General features: G+C 42.7%; 1 protein-coding gene across 2 annotated transcripts; it reads right to left on the bottom strand.

Annotated features, from left to right (window-relative positions):
- Window positions 1-1,051: 1,051 nt before the first annotated feature.
- Window positions 1,052-16,399, bottom strand: LOC112576048 (band 7 protein AGAP004871-like). 2 transcript variants are annotated; one of them, XM_025258270.1, is made up of 8 exons: window positions 15,872-16,399; window positions 7,130-7,236; window positions 6,284-6,356; window positions 6,029-6,111; window positions 5,437-5,640; window positions 3,266-3,321; window positions 2,625-2,703; window positions 1,052-2,354 (listed from the first exon to the last, which is right to left on the bottom strand). In XM_025258270.1, exons 1-8 carry the CDS (start codon window positions 16,146-16,148, stop codon window positions 2,166-2,168), a joined length of 1,068 nt encoding a protein of 355 aa, XP_025114055.1. In that variant the 5' UTR covers window positions 16,149-16,399; the 3' UTR covers window positions 1,052-2,165. The 2 variants fall into 2 exon arrangements, with proteins under 2 accessions (XP_025114055.1, XP_025114056.1); XM_025258271.1 differs by lacking the exon at window positions 15,872-16,399 and adding an exon at window positions 11,542-11,726.
- Window positions 16,400-17,015: the final 616 nt, after the last annotated feature.

Genomic DNA, 17,015 nt, shown 5'->3' on the forward strand with positions numbered 1-17,015 from the left:
CTGTCTACTGAGCGAGCCTTGCCTCTCGTCTGGCCCGCAGATACCCAGGGGGTGGCAATGAACTCCGGGTAGCAGGTAAGGTCACAACAGACGAACAGTCATCTCTTGTCAACTCCTCCCAAGCAGTAGGTAGACATCCTGAACCTGTCAAGCACCACATGACAGTCCGGTGTTCACGTGTGCCAAGGAGTTTGCACTGTGTTACATGTCATATCAGACATTCATCTTTGTTGCTTCAAGTGACCGGAGTAGAAAATCCTGATTGCAACTCACCCTTACATCAACATTGTGCAGCATCGTCTTGTCATTGACAGAAAGAACTACTCCAGCATGTCGCTGCACTGAGGTGGTGCTCAAAAAAAATTTCTCAGCCTTCAAAATAATTTTACTTCCAATAAAAAAAATCATCAGACGAAAATGTAATATTTGTTACTTTTAGTTTAGACAAATATCTATGACCTCGACACAGGCGGTTGTTTATTATCTTTTATTAGACCAAGTATTAAAACTAAACACAACAAACGACAGGCAGTGTGAGTTGATATATACCATTAGTCTTTTAAACCCTCAAAAGCAGCTCAGTCGGGAAATTTCTCCTGCTGACTGATGTTTGCTTATAGGGGAAACGTTTTGCAGAGATACCAAACAGAAAAAATATTTAAGTTAAAAAATTTATGAGAAAAATCTTGGCAATAAATGTGTCACAACGATCAAAACAGTTCTATTTCTAGAATAAAAACATTAACCGCAACATCAAAGAAAGAGAATCATACTAACTACAGGGAGAAGAAATGGACAAACAAACAGGACTTGGCAACAAACACGAGTTGCTAACAAGTTGTTAGCAGTTCAAGCTGCCAATTAGTGTGCTGCAATCGTTTGAAGAAATTTTAAGAACTTTAACTACAGAGATGTTCAGTTACTTCTGCAACTAGCCAGAGAGTATAAACTGATATGTTCATAAAAAAATCAAAAGTAATGGGATATACGAAATATAACAAATCAACAGCACCCCCGAAATGGGAAAACAACTGCTTACAAAGAGGCAACGCACATAATTAACTCTTTAATTGAAAAACAGTTTGATTTTGTAGTCCATTCTGAAAAGTAAGTAAACACTTTTTGTACATGAGGTTCCATAACTCTGCTCTACCACAGAAAACCTGAGTTGCAATACATCAACATAATACCTACAGTATTATGTACTGACGACCAACACAATATATACCTATAGTATTATGCTTAGTAACAACACACACATATATATATATATAACACCTACAGTATGATGTGATGAGCAACAAAAAACACTTTAACTCCCTTTATTTTGTAAATGAGTTTTGGTGTGTACTTAAAAGCACCCCCGGCCACCACCGTTTAAAAATGTCTTTTTTAAGTGCACAGTTTGTAAGAGTTATTTACAGAGTTGTTACAACAGGTGCTTCACTAGGACAAAAAATACTAAAGACAAATGTTCTGACTAAAGCAGTTCCACCTGGCAAGCCACCAAGGTATCATATAGTCAGACAAAGGAGAACTTGAGATCATATTATGCATTCACGGCATTATTATTATTTAGAGCCCAACATAATTATAAAAGAACATATTGATCACACAAAATGTTATTTATTTCTTTAAAAGTCCAATTATTTACATTTACTTTTTAACAAATGTTATTTTAACTTAAATATCTTACACAATTATTAAGAAAGACTCAGTTTCAAACTGTCGAAAATAACTTAATAAGAAAATGACTTTGGCGGCATAACAAAAGTCATTGATCTCCTACTGATATATATATAGATAAAACATATATCTACATGCACTACATCTACCAGTCACGTGAAAATATACAGTATGCCAATATTTTGAAGTTCTATAATTTGAAGTACTGTACACGAGTGTAACAAAAAGAAATTCTCACACACACTCGCACACACAAATTATCCCCGAACAAAAGAGGCATTGAAAAAGTAATAAAATAGAAAGATTCACTATAATGGATAGAAAACAAGATCAGAACGAAAGCATTTGAGATGCATGCAGGTGCACACACACGCACACACACACTCACACACCACAAGCACACGAAAGATGAGATACTAATGAATGGACTGTTCTACTGACAACATCTGCTGTCCTGTTCTCGGTGAATTTTCCAGACCTCATTTCCTGACGAAGGTCTGTAGCATTTCAATGGGCAGTGGGAAGATGATGGTGGAGTTCTTCTCGGCGGAGATGGTGCTGAGTGTCTGCAGGTAGCGGAGCTGCAGGGCAGCGGGCGACTCGCTGATGATCAACGAAGCCTCCTTCAGCGCCAGGGAGGCCTTCTGCTCACCTTCTGCTGCTATCACCTAGTGACAGAGAGGCTGGCAACAATCAGTTCTCGTGTCTTGACATCAGCCGCCTGTCAAACAACCTGAAGTCCTTGGTAAGGATTAGGAGAAGGTTCTAGAGACTAAGATGTCAGGAGAAGGTTCTAGAGACTGTAAGATTTGAGGAGAAGGTTCCAGAGACTGTAGGATGTCAGAGAAGGTTCCAGAGACTAAGATGTCAGAGAAGGTTCCAGAGACTAAGATGTCAGAAGAATGTTCTAGAGACTAAGATGTCAGGAGGAACATTACCTTGGCACGGGCCTCTCTGGCAGCCTCTGCCTCAGCAGCCATGGCTCTCTGCAGCTGGATGGGCAGCCGTACGTCCTTTCTGGAAAGTTCATGACGATTTCATAAATAATGATATCATGGCACGCGCGCGCGCGCACACACACACCATAGACACAAACACAAACACTCAGATGCTTGCACATAAAATATACATAAGACAACAAAGCAGAATGCTATGCACAGGCAAAGAAGGCACAAAGAAACAAGTAAACAAGCAAACCCCAGAGATTGGTCTGCTACAATCAGGACATAATGATGGTCATTTGTGTAGAGTACTATTACTGATTTCATAATCAAAATGGACAACATTGTGTTTTTTTACGTTTGCGTGTGAGAGAGAGAGGGAGAGAAAGAAAGAGACTGACAGTAGACAACATTGTTTTTTACAACGGATCTCTTTTCTATATCGGCAGATGCGACACACAACCCTTTACACTCTTATTTTCCATGTATACTTATACTTCTAAGTGCGACATTTACAATTGTTCTTTAAAGGAAATGTTTTCACTGATAGATATTTAAACTTATTGCAAGGAAATAATCAAGACTACCGTTTGTCGTGTGAATGTTAAGACAAAGAAAAGTAAGCTTTAAATACTTACATTTCAACCCGCTCAACCTTGATTCCCCATCTTTCCGTGGCATCGTCAAGTATGGACTGTAAATAAAACACAGCCAGCAACGATCACCATCAACAATAATCAGAACAGAGTTCTGGTCCTTTGTGGCTGATAATTATAATGGGATAATGAGAATTGTAGAGCATGTTGTCTGACATGCTTAGTAACTCAATCCGTGAAACGAACTCTCGAACACATCGAGAAACTGATCGACGATACTTGGAATTCTGCACTAACCATCATATTTTCTTTGTTGAGCCAAACCTTTCTTCAAAATAATTCGTTTTAACGCTTTACTTTTTTCTACGCATACATTTGTCAAACACTGCTAGAGGTTTAGAAACAGATATACATTTCTTTTATCAACAAAAATTAGTGTTGGACGAAAATATCTACGGTTTGACATAGGATATAATGGAAGTTGAGCACATCACCCACTTGGCAAATAAAATTGTGCAACAATGTCGGGACTTGTTGGAGAGCAAGAGACAGGAATCAACACACAGGTACACAGGTTTCAAAGCGACCATACTTTGTATGCAGTCAACTCAAAATTTAATATTTATTGGTGACACCTACGCATGACAACGCACGGACGACTGACCACAAAGAATTTGGTAGAAAACCTTTTATGATGGAGACAAAGCAACCTTCTTACAAAAAAAATACTGTGATACATTCGAATATAACTTTATCTAAGAAGAAGAAAAATCGTCATGAATTGTCCATCCAGAAGCCGCCATTAAGGTATTGGTATGGAGTATAAATTATCAGTATCAGTCATCTAAAAAAAAGAAACTGGATCTTTTTCCTCTATGTAGACCCTGATGAGGTCTCGCACAAGGTCGTGCAAGTGTTGTGCACCTCAGGTATCTTCATTTCATGTGATGTCTGCTAGTCGTGCCACACAAAGACACCTGCATGTATTTCAGCCATAACCTATGCCCGCGACTACTGGGCATGCGCAGTCAACCGAGTTTTACAAGCAACAGAAATCGTCGATCGTCCGCACCGGGGCGTGACTGTTTGTCATATGAGCTTTAACATCATCTCTGATGAAAATGACACCTGACCTCCAAACTTCGGAACAATGAAAAGACTTGTATAGCAAGACACCAGCGCCTTTGTGTAAGGGAGCAAGAGGTATGTTGTATAGTCTTAGTATACTATACTGTGGTTATATTAAACTATGCTATAGTGCTACTTTACCATACGGTGGTCCTATTATACTACAGTTCTATTATACTATAATATAGTCCTATTTCAGTATACTATAGGTCTATTATATTATACTGGGGTCCTATTATACTATACTGTAGTCCTAGTTTAGTATACTATAGGTCTATTATATTATACTGTAGTCCTATTATTCTACACTGTGATCCTATTTTAGTATACTGTAGTCATATTATAATATTCTCTGGTTCTCTAGTTCGCTGTAGTCCTATTATTGTATAGTGTGGTCCTATTTTACTATTATACTATACTGTAGTCCTATTATTGTATAGTGTGGTCCTATTTTACTATTATACTATACTGTAGTCCTATTATTGTATAGTGTGGTCCCATTTTACTATTATACTATACTGTAGTCCTATTATTGTATAGTGTGGTCCTATTTTACTATTATACTATACTGTAGTCCTATTATTGTATAGTGTGGTCCTATTTTACTATTATACTATACTGTGGTCCTATTTCAGTATGCTCTAGCTCTGTTATACTATACTGTAGTCTTTCTGATTAAGATCCAGCTTCACATACCAACAGTGTTCACCCTGGGCTGGTGTTGACGTCAATGCCAGCCGGGCATAATGACTATTTATAGGCTTGACGTCAAAGCCAGCCGGGTATAATGACTATTTATAGGCTTGACGTCAACGCCAGCCAGGTATAATGACTATTTATAGGCTTGACGTCAAAGCCAGCCAGGTATAATGACTATTTATAGGCTTGACGTCAACGCCAGCCAGGTATAATGACTATTTATAGGCTTGACGTCAAAGCCAGCCGGGTATAATGACTATTTATAGGCTTGACGTCAAAGCCAGCCGAGGGTGAACATAATGCACACTATGTCACGGCTTATTCAAGCCGGCATGGATTGACCAAATGTTTTCAGTTGCTCAAGTAAGATACTTGTGAGCGGGTACCTGCATGGACTCGCTGATCTGGTCCCTGTCGGACAGGATCTCGTGCAGGTGCTTGGTACCCAGGGTGTTTCTCAGTGTCGTCTGTGCCAGCAGCTGTGTAGAGTGGGCGGCGTTGGCGACGTTGGCTACAGACACGCAAGGATTGTTGATGCGGTAGTAGACCACAGCATCCACGGACACCGTGACACTGTCCCTGGTCAGAACCTGCGGGACACACTTCTAGGTTCACCCACGACTCCATCAAAGGGTAACCAGCATTCGGCAAAAATCGACAATATTTTTAAAGATCTTAATATGAACTAAACAAATACATCGGCCTGGACATCTCTACTTGATGCTTCTGGGTTAATCACTATACTGGCTTTTAAATAGAAGAGAAAAGTCATGCAATCTCACTTCTACAGAAATCCTCTCATTCCTCGATTTCTAGCTTAACCTTTAGCTTCACGTAGTAGCGTCTGTTTAAATTCGACCAACAGCAATAAATAAATAAGAGAAGGTCGCAAATTTCAACTGAGTCTTTATTGTTTGTGTACCCAACCACTAATAATATGTGCACGATGCACCAGTAAAAGTCAAATAGTGAACTCACCTCTTGAGGTGGGATGTCAAAGGTCACGGTGCGCAGGTCTACTTTGGTATAGTCTTCGATACAGGGCAGGACGAAGAAAATTCCTGTCACAAATAAAATATGATTGCTTAAAGACGGTCTTTACAGTTTTCTGTGTCAACAACTTCGTTCTTGTTCAGAGTCATATACAGTTGTAAATATCTTTGGTGTGTCTATTTCACTCACGTACACGTTGCAACATACCTGTGACAAAGGTAAACAAGACCGATTACTCACCTGGTCCTTTAGCGCCACCTGAGAGTAATCGCCCCAACCGGAAGATGACTGCTCTTTCATATTCCTGAACAACCTACAACATAAACAAAATTGAATTTTGTTCTGCTGTAAGATTAATTATTGAACTATAAAATCAGCAAGGCGTGAACTAAATTCACATAGAAGAAAAACAAATGAAATGAAACCAAATCAAAGTATAATTAAATTTGCAAAAAATATTTTTCGCGGCATTTCATAGTGCTGCTTGCTTCGTAAAGGTGACCACGAGTGCTCAGCGAAAATCACTGGAAACAGAGCTTAAAACATATTCCGGTGGCATCTTATGATGAAGAGGCACGAAGAATGTTCAATTAATTTTTTTAAGCACACCTGGATTTGTCGAGAAAACAGGAAGTATTTCTAAAAATAGCGTCGTCTGCATGAGCTGAATTGGAAGAGGAAAAATGCAATCCTCGGTTAAAGTACACAGACCATGATTGAATGGAGTTGAATGTTCTCTTCGACACTCAGATGGAGTTGGTTCCTAAATATAATGGCTACAAATGCTAGTGGATTAACTTTGTCCAGTTTGTAAACCGCTACAGTTTAAACATGGTCTCCATTCACTGCCAAACGTCCTCTGATGGCGCATAGTATTGAACAGCTCCATGTGAACAGCTCCTAATATATACAGCTCCATGTGAACAGTGTCACTTGGCTGTCATATGATTAGGAGATGGAGCATTAGAGGAGGAACACAGACACACACTGGGAAACAAATAAAAAAAAACACCGTAAACCAGATATAAATACTGACTCTAGTCTTTCGTCACTGAATTAACTAAAGAATGTGTAGAGGAAACTGACCTTGATGCAGATGAAGAGAGAGAAGGGAAAGAAGAGGATGACCATAAGATAGGAGCCCGCCGTCAGCAGCGAGGAGCAGATACCCGCCCCCTCCTCACTGTCACTGGCTGCACAATGAACATCACACTGTGATCAGACATGTGAACAAATACTGTACAATGAACATCACACTAAGCACATTTGATGGTCACATTTGATGGTCATACACAACATCGTGTACAACATACACTGAACATCACGTGACACACTAACGACTTCAGGGAGTCTGATAGTCGTGCGATTGTCACTGCAAAAGAAACACGTGCGTGCGCGTGCTTACAATGTGCCCCTAAGTGATTGCACGTGCATGTGAGCATGAGAAAATGAAACAGTAGCCCACACACTGGCATGTAATCAATTAAAAAGCTTTTAAAGATAAAATTAAAAAGCTGTTGCTTTGATGTATTTCATGTTCACTTAACCCGCGACAGGGCAGATCGAGACCTGGAACATCTCCGCCGACAACACTTCTTGTGGGAATAAATGTCCACTCATTATGCTTTGTCTGTTATTTGTTGAAAGTGTAGTATAGTCAGACTTAGCCTATTGTCGGCTACACGCTAATAGTCAGACATAGCGTATTATGGGATGTATTCAGATCGCCGCTCTCAGGAACAAACTTCTCCACTCACCACTGGGTGTCGCTCTCTGCTAGAAGGGAGGAGAGCTGATGGCGAGGCCGGTAACAAGTAGGGAGGGCATCTCGGGGGCAGGGCAAAATGGCAGAAAAACCAGACAGAAACCGATGCCATGTTTGGAGTAAAGCCAAGTCTGCTGTTGAGTGGAATTCTAATGACTGGAGTGGAGTTACAGTGAACTATGCTAGGTATAGGCTGACTGGCTGAATTTATGATTGACTGACAGTGGCTGATGTTAGCCACTCCATCACTGGAGCAAACGGGGTGTGAAGACCCCATTATCTTCATCATAAAACACTATAAACATGACAATGAGCTGGTGACAACAAACTCGTGGTCACATTTGTAGACGGACACACCTCATTAACACCTGGTCTCATTAGCTGTGACCTTAGACATCAAACATACCTGATGTCTCACCTGTCAAGATTTGTCACACGCCGAATGTTACCAGCTTCACAGTTTGTGGAAAAAACAGACAAATTTCTGCAGAAGATTTCAATCCGTGCGTTGACATCCTTTAGTACACACCGCAAATCGTGAATCAAAACACGGAAAAGCACGATCATTGATGACAGTGTGTAACACAGTGTGTAACAAAGTGTGTAACACAAAGTGTGCAACTAAGAGTGGGTACCATAGTCCGGGTGGCTTCAGTTCTTCTTTTAAGAACCTCGAACGTTCGGATCTTTATTGACACGACCACTGTACCCAGAGATGACAGCTCCGTGTTTGCCATCCACTATTCCAGGAGATGTCTGTGTTTACCATCTTGTCCAAGCCCTGAATCTATCGGAGCAGAAAAGCGGGGAGCATTATGGGAATGGTGGACAAGCCTGCACTGGCATTGCCAATCACTCCCTACCAATCAATTCTGACTGAACAATTTGAGAAGACAGCAGCTACCCCTGGTGCCGACCCTACCCATGAGGATTTTCTGCCGGGGTCAGAGAGCAGCAGATCGATGATGTAGAAACTAGAGACCAGGACAAGACATCACTCCGTCTGGCACCCGCCCTATCCTACCCCACTACCCCCATCTCACCCCGCGCCTGAATGTAAACTAACTTCGCCTGCTTCTACCCCGTCTGGGCATCGAACACACACACACACACACACACACGAAGATACACGATGTAAGAGCGAGATTATTGTAACAGCTGGGAGACTGGAACCAGGCTCATCTAACTGTAGAGAAACAAATGTAAATGTAACAGCTGGAGGTACGGATAAGATAAATACACAGAGGAGGATGCTGAGGGATTTGACACAGAACAAAGTTATATTGGTAATATAATATAATATGATATTTTGTTTATATGTAATCTAGCAATCAAATGAATATTTGATGAAACGTTTGTCGTAAACAGAAAATAATAAACTGATGTTCAGTCGGAAGGACTAACTTCGTTTGTTCACTAAATCGGCTTTATTTGCTTGGTGCACATAATTATTTATAAAATGATTGCAATAATGTGAGCAAATCACTAGGTATGGTGGAAGATGAGTCCTAGTGTTAACACTCACACCTATTTATTATTTGTATGAAAGCGACTAGTGGGTGGCATGGAGATCAGTGCACTTGTCGGCTGTCCTGACAACACTGGGTGTGTGTCGTTCTCACCTACCTGTAGTGCAGTCCGTTAATATTCGTTAATGTGTCTGTCTCTTTCTCTCAATTGATCAATCATTCTCTCTTAACTGTGACCAGTTGTTGAGTGGACATGATGTGACACAGCAACGCCGGCATGTCAGGTGTGAGGTGTGTCCTGCGCCTTTGCATCTGGTAGCCTGTCCTCTCATTGATGTTGGTCATCCACATCGCCCTGATCGGTCCCCAGCAACCTCTGCTCCTCACAGTCACACTACCCACGACAGCCTGTCACTTGATATGGCACACTACCCACGACAAGGCAAGACAGGTATAAAGGGAGCTTGGGAGGAGGTGCAGTGACAAAGACGATGTATGACAAGCTTCTGACCAGCGAACGACTCGCACGCGCCCCGAGTGAACTTTGACCTCCAACGCATAGACAGGTATAGTAGGGTTACAGTTCCTAGAGCAGCTACACATTATCTCACTCAATTACTCAGACTGCAATCCACACAATGCATTGACATGAATAGGACACAGACACATGAATTCAAATGCTCAGGCTGCTTGCCTCCTTTGCCGAGTGTCCAGCTGTGTGTCTATGTTCCAACTGATGTCACACTCATCTCGCACATCTCCTACTCTGATCGGTAATATGGATGTGTACAGATTTTTTAATTAATAGTTACGAGAAAGTTCCAGAGTAAATGAACAGAGTATAGTCATTTATGACTTTGTTGGTAGCCTGTGATTTATGTAAAGTGATGTTTTCATGTTACCTTTGGAAACAAAATTTCCTGAGAAAGATTAATAAAGATACTTTGTATACTATTATAAAGATACTCTGTATACTAAGTATAAAGATACCCTGTATACTATTATCATATCTGTAACCAAGCTTGTCACGCCTGTCAGCTGCTGGACATCATATTGTCGTTACAAGTTGCTCTAAGCATGAGGCTGAGCGGTGCTCACCTGTCTACCTGTTGCACCTGTTGCTGCAATTTAACGTTAACACGTGTCCGGGCTTTATAAAAAATAAGAATATATATTGTCAGATTGTCTGATAATTGAAGTTGCTATCTGTGTACACTCGTCTGTGACATTAATTCCACTTTCATGTCCTTCGCTCTCACTTACACGTGCAGCCAACTGCAGACACTCTGTGAGCACGCACACGCACGGACTGGTGCAAGACTAGAATCATAAACAACGGCCCGTTCAAACCTTTGAGATTTGTCATTTTTTTCTCTGGTATCAAAATCTATTATTATTGTTGTTTTTATTGGTATCGAATTGAATGATTCCTGCACAAAATACAGATACTGAGGACGAGAACAAATATTAAAGGCCTAGTGAGGCAATTTATTTTGTAAGGATTGGGTAAGGCTCGGTACAAAATACTTTCCAAAAATCAGGGTGAATGCCCTCCTTTTGTTATCGAGATATACCCCTGGAAACATTACCATGTACACAAAAAGTTCAAACAGACACGCTTGTACACATATTCCTTTTTAAAAATTGGTCACAGCTCTCTCATTTGTTGAGTCCAAGTACAATGCCTGTGCTGTTATCTCTTTCTGTGTTATTGTACGCGGGTATCTGAAGAACGAAAGAGGAGGTTCGTGGGTGGGGTTATTCACCTACATTTGGGGGGAAAATATTATGTAGCACCCAGCGTGAACCACTTAGTACAAATAATGCAGCCCTCGAGGGCTTTAAGCACGTGCTGTCAAAGTCAGAAAGTGCTGATGATTTCCACACGAATTAAATATTCATTAAAATGAGTACATTATTCACTGTGCTCTTTAGGATAATGGCTATATTCTGAAGATTTATGACCATGTTATTGCCGGACCACAGGCATGAACTAATGTTCCATCTCAGTCAGATGAGGCTCGGGACGATGAACTCGGCAACACGCATGCGCCGTGATCCCCGATGAATGCCATAGGACAAGTCTGGGGAGGATACCTCTCGAGGGTACTACCCCGTCTGGCATTTACACACCCCGACCAAACAACAGTCTGTTTATTATTGTGATGAAAGTGTTGACTGGTCTGCGTGTCCTGAAGGACTAACACAATTAGCAGAACCACAGTCATTAGTCCCGACCAAAGCTTAATTAGAGGAGTACCCACCTTGAGACACCGACTGCCTCGTTTCGGGGTGTCGGGTAAACTGCTGGTCAAGGCCGCTGTTCAGTTTGGAGCTTGTCTGCATCGCTGCTCCTCTCTGAGGCTGAGGTCTGCCGGCTACAACCTGCTTTTAGTCGTCACGCCTGCTCTCTTCTTTCACCAAATGATTCGAGCCTCGCATACGAGGGCTTCTTCGTCGGTGACGTCACGTGTTAGCGGTGGCTGCCGGACCAATGGCTGATGTTCTTATATCGGGCATCTTTGAGAGCGGTCCGTGGCTCTGGCATTTCCTGTGGAAACCTGGAGATGCGCTGCAGCCACTAGGGGCGCACGCCAACGGTGAGTGTTCACATGATCGATTATTGGAGTGAACGCCGCTCTGGAGGATGCCGGGCTTGGCTCAACATTCGTGCGACATCATTACTTCCCTGCACGTAGCCTCTACCCTCCATGGTTTTATACTTCCGAAAATCGGAATTGGAAGTCATTTGAATCTCTCCATTTGACACCCTCCCCTCAACACTTTCCACGTGCTAACGATTTGCTATCGGACACCAACACAATCTGTCAGATTATCAGAGGTTTCTTTGGTGATACCTCTTGCAGATTGTTGAAATCATAAAAACTAGTAGAAACATCTGCTCATTACTTTTGTTTGGTGTGCACGATTACATGAATTGTGTACAAGATTGAGAGGATTTGCCTCCAGTCTTGACAACAATGACATGGATGTCGTCCATGAGAGGTGGAGTGTGAACAGTCTCCGAGTAATGGCCAGCAACTTAAATTTTGAATCAAATACAAAGCTGACGTAGACAGATGTAAACACAGGGTTGTCCATGGGACATATTTTTCTATCCCGTCCCATCCCATCCCATGGCAATTTATGCCTGTCCCATCCCGTCCCATCCCACGGGATGTTTCCCATGGGATTCCCATGGTATTAACAATCCTATGGACAACACTGAAAACCACTTTTTGGCTTTTGTTCTATAATTCCTGCTACTTCACATACAATAGATGATTCAGAGGAAAGATTTAAATCCTTGATGAATGAAATAAAAGTAAATTTATTTTGCAATATCAAGTATCGACTACCATGGGAAATACAAATGTGTGCTGTCCCATCCCATCCCGTCCCATGGGACGTTTCCCATGGGATTCCCATTCCTATGGACAACACTGTGTAAACAGGGTGGAGTGTGGGTGAAGAGATTAGTTGGGAGTGAGATGTGAGAGACAGACTCCATCTCTTCCCTCACTGCGTTACCTGCCATTTCAGACAGGTACCTCCACACCTGTGTCGGTTTGGGAAGGTCCCGGTGCACAGGGGCAGCGATGCGGCGCGCTCGGCTACCCTATTCCCTCCCACAACAAGGGAAATAGAAGTGCACGTGAAGCAGAAAGGAGGTACAGGTAAGGGGAAACGGAGGGACAAGTCTACATATTTAACCCTTTGACAGCAATCATTACACGGTCAGTGCAGACTCAACGTGTTTTTCACGTGCTTTTGTTCTCTTACTACTTTACTAAAAATCTACCCCTCGTCACAAAAGATTATGTAGATGGAGGTTTCATTCTGCAGGGGGTTGGCGCTACCTGTCCAGTGCCATGGAACAAACAATCAACAACACAGCCCGAGACTGCACTTGGTGACTGATGACACCGAGCACCAAACTACATCGTGTGGCGCCAATCGCCATCGTGGGACCAGGGTACGGGTGGAGGTTTGTGTCGATGGTGGTGGTGGATCGATGATAGATAATGCATTCTATCGGCTGGCTGTCTTGAGAGACAGAGTCTGGTGGAGAAGGTCACGTGATGCAGTCTGACGGTTGTGGTGCAACAAGAGACAGATGACCTTTTGACTTGTTCTAAAACCGAGAATTTTTACGCCATTCGATCTGATCTATAATTTACTTAAATAATGCTCGTTTATCTAAACTAGTAAATAAACAAATATGTAATATTATTATTATTGTTATTATTTACAGAGACCTTCTCCGTCTTGATATAGACAGACACAGACACAAGACACAATTGGAACTAAAGCTCAGTCAACGATAAACACAGGCACAGAGGATGTCAACTGGTGACATCCAGGTGCACCTAAGCACAGCCTCGTTTTCACTTATGTAGGTCATCTTGGATAAAGGATAAAGACTAAGGAAATAAAACCCCTACATCGAAGCGAACATTAGTCGAACAATGTTTCGACATTATTTTGTAGAATGAGCAGACGTTGGTGCTGACCAGAGGAAGATGTCGAAGTGGAAGATGCCAAACCCCGGAAATCACATTAACATAAATATCCGAAATTACACACACACACAAGCTTGTGCAGACAGTGCCCCCTACCCATACACACGCACAGACACACATATATATATATACATTCCCCCTGCACGTCTGTGTAACTACAAAAAATACGCACGCACTACTTGCAAGTGCTCACAGAGTGTGAGAGAGAAAAACTGCGAAGTGGGAAAAGAGTGAGGAAAAAATTAAATGAAGATGGACTTAGACATGTTAGTGATGTGTTGGTCAGAGCGGTTTCTGTAAGAGTCTGGAGTGTCCGACCTGTCACCTGTGTCAGTGATGTCGACCGTTCAACCATGTTTAATAAAACGGAAAGTCCAGGTTGCTTGGGACTGTGTGGCACTAAGAATAACCGTTATTTCGCAACCGTTATTACAACTGCTACACTTGACACATGACACTGGTGCAGTTGCGAAACTCTGAGTTAAGACCAGCTCAGCTTCACCTGACCGTCACCAATCAGTGACCGGGAGCTGTGCAAACAACCAGGTAATGAAGCCATCAGCAGTCCCGTTGTCCGAACAAAAAGTTCCTCACGTGCGATGTCGATGTGACGATGATAACAGCTCACTGTTTGGCTTCTCTCTGTGCCAACCAAGACAAACAGAAAATTGTTTTATCGTCGGCAGCCTGGCGGGGAGCATACCTGGCTATTTGATCACGCGATCGCTTTGTGTCCAGTGACGTATTTGATGTCCCAGGTGAGAGCAAGAGGATTAGTGACGTACAGCAGGGCGACCGAGGAGCGTGTCTGTGACGTGATGGTGACGTGACTGGGAACAATGGTGGAATCCAGCACGTGCTGTCACTGTCGCCACGCTTGGACTCTAAGATGAGACTAGGTGCTCGTCCACCCCTCCCGTGACAACAGGTCGCATCCACAGATTTACTGGACTTAACATCGTCCTGTACTCTACCTGTGTGCGGGGTGACCTGCGTGCATAGACTAATTACATCATATCCTTCCACCCTGGTGCACTTGTCCTGATGTTTGCAGACTGTATTACTCTAATAACTGAACTAAATACTGACGATTGAATTGTTGTAATGTTATTATAGACTGGGAAAATAATTTACGATTACAATTACAAGGGGTGGAGAGGTCGTCTGCCCCCGTGGCCCTCGGCGGCCCTGACTACAGCAAGCTTGTAACATGTAATATGATTGGACAACTGGGGATTACAGGAAGTGGTTTAAACCAGCTTGTGACATGCAACATGATTGGTCAGCTGGTGACTACTGGTCGAGATAATAGCTGGCCACTGGTGTCCATGGCAAGTGATGTAAACCAGGTTATAACATGAACCATGACTAGTGAATATAGCAAAAATTTTTGTTTGTACTCTTTCCTCTATTTTCTTGTCTTTCTTCCTGTCTGCCTGTCAGCCATTTGTAGTCTGTTAGTCACAGCGCATGGAGCTCGCGTGCACATGGGAAAGTCTGTACATGGAGTTGCATGTGTTAATGTTAGGGTTAATACTGTTACAATGTTAACTGTACCCCGGACATCATGTCCTAGGCAAAGTTATGACAAAAATTTGGCTCCGACTATGAGCAGCGCTGAAGAAAAGAAAAGCAAGCGAGCGTGAAGACAAGAAACCGTTACACAACATGCGAGAAGGAAATTGAGCGGGTGTATGCTGGCCACCCCAGTTTAGAGGCAAAGCATGCATGCTCTAGTGTTAAATTTTGGTTTATCATTGGGTTTATCTCCTACAGAAACAACTTCTACAGCAACAGCTTCTGCAACAGCAGAATTGTTGCGGGCGCCAAATACCCATAACAGGCAACTGGATTTGACCGATTCGTGGTGCTGTAAGCACACTACTACCTCTCTACCACATCTACCACACAATTATCTTATATGAAGTACTACATCCCTGATACATCTAGCATAGACTGCATAGCGCTACCCGACTGACACATGAAGCATGAACTGTATAGAGCTACCCGACTGACACACCTAGCGCTGCAGCCACACGTCAGAGCTCGGGAGGAAGAAAGCTTGACCTACCTCCGAACACCACCTCGTGCTCCTTCATCCTCGACTGCCCAGATGCTCGACGCTGTTGCTGGTCTCCGGAATCTTGTCCCACGGCAGAGTACTGCGGCTCCATCTTGTGATGGGCAGAATGTTGTGGGGAGTGTGCTGCTGCAGGCGCCTCGTGCAGACCCCCCGTTACGTGTCTCGGGGATGTGTCAGCTCGCTGTGTCGGCGATGTGTCATTATTATCCACAGCCTCAGCCTCGAAGTCGCGCGGTTCAGGCGAGACCCTGTTGCTTCCAGACATGTCCGACAACCCTGTCGGCTGGCAGAAACTAGCAGCGAGAAATGACTAACAGACTCAACATTGGATGAATACCCCGGGTAGGTCTGGTGCTATCGTGTCAACATTGGATCGCTTACCTGCATTTCTCGTTTTATCCTGTGAGCCAACCATTGTGTCCTCACTGTATACCCTAGCAACAACAGGGATTTGCCATATCGACCATTTCGTCACGGCGCTGTTAGCGTTAGCGCCGGACTACGGGGCTACCAGTGACGTCACACCGCCACAGTTAGGGGGTCGTGTCAAAATGTTTGTTTGCTCGGAGAAGCTCGTTCGAGCCTGTGGTTGATCGCATGGTCATGTAAACACATTTCACTATGTATGAGACATTGATATAAGGCAGCGGCTGTTGTCCTGCCTGGTCGTTACCCAGCAAACAGTAATTAGTCTATTGACCCCAGAGTCTCTCGGGAAAACATTGAACACAGTGGCATTCATAGACAAGTGTACGTGTATAGTTCTGTAACTTACTAAAGGAGAAATATACTTTAGCATATCATCTTTAAATTTAGTTTCAATCACTTATTCGCTTACAGATCTCGGAACAAAATTTCTGCTTTTGTGATGAAAATAAAATAATCTAAAGAACAACAAAACACACATATGCAAACAAGTACTGGAGACATATCAAGGGAAGCTACTCCAGAAAGAAATGTTCTGGCATTTGCTAACAGATATCAGGTTATTTCCCTTGGACTTTAGGTTCTAGTATCGTTTGTTTTCGGTGTTCTTGCCGCTAATATTTAACATTTACTGTCATGTCAGCTGAGTGGCAGAGGTAACATACATAGCTTGATAAGCTGAAAAGCTAGTATCCCCTAAAGAAAT

The sequence above is a fragment of the Pomacea canaliculata genome, linkage group LG11, assembly GCF_003073045.1.
Source record: "Pomacea canaliculata isolate SZHN2017 linkage group LG11, ASM307304v1, whole genome shotgun sequence".
Taxonomy (NCBI): Eukaryota; Metazoa; Mollusca; class Gastropoda; order Architaenioglossa; family Ampullariidae; genus Pomacea; species Pomacea canaliculata.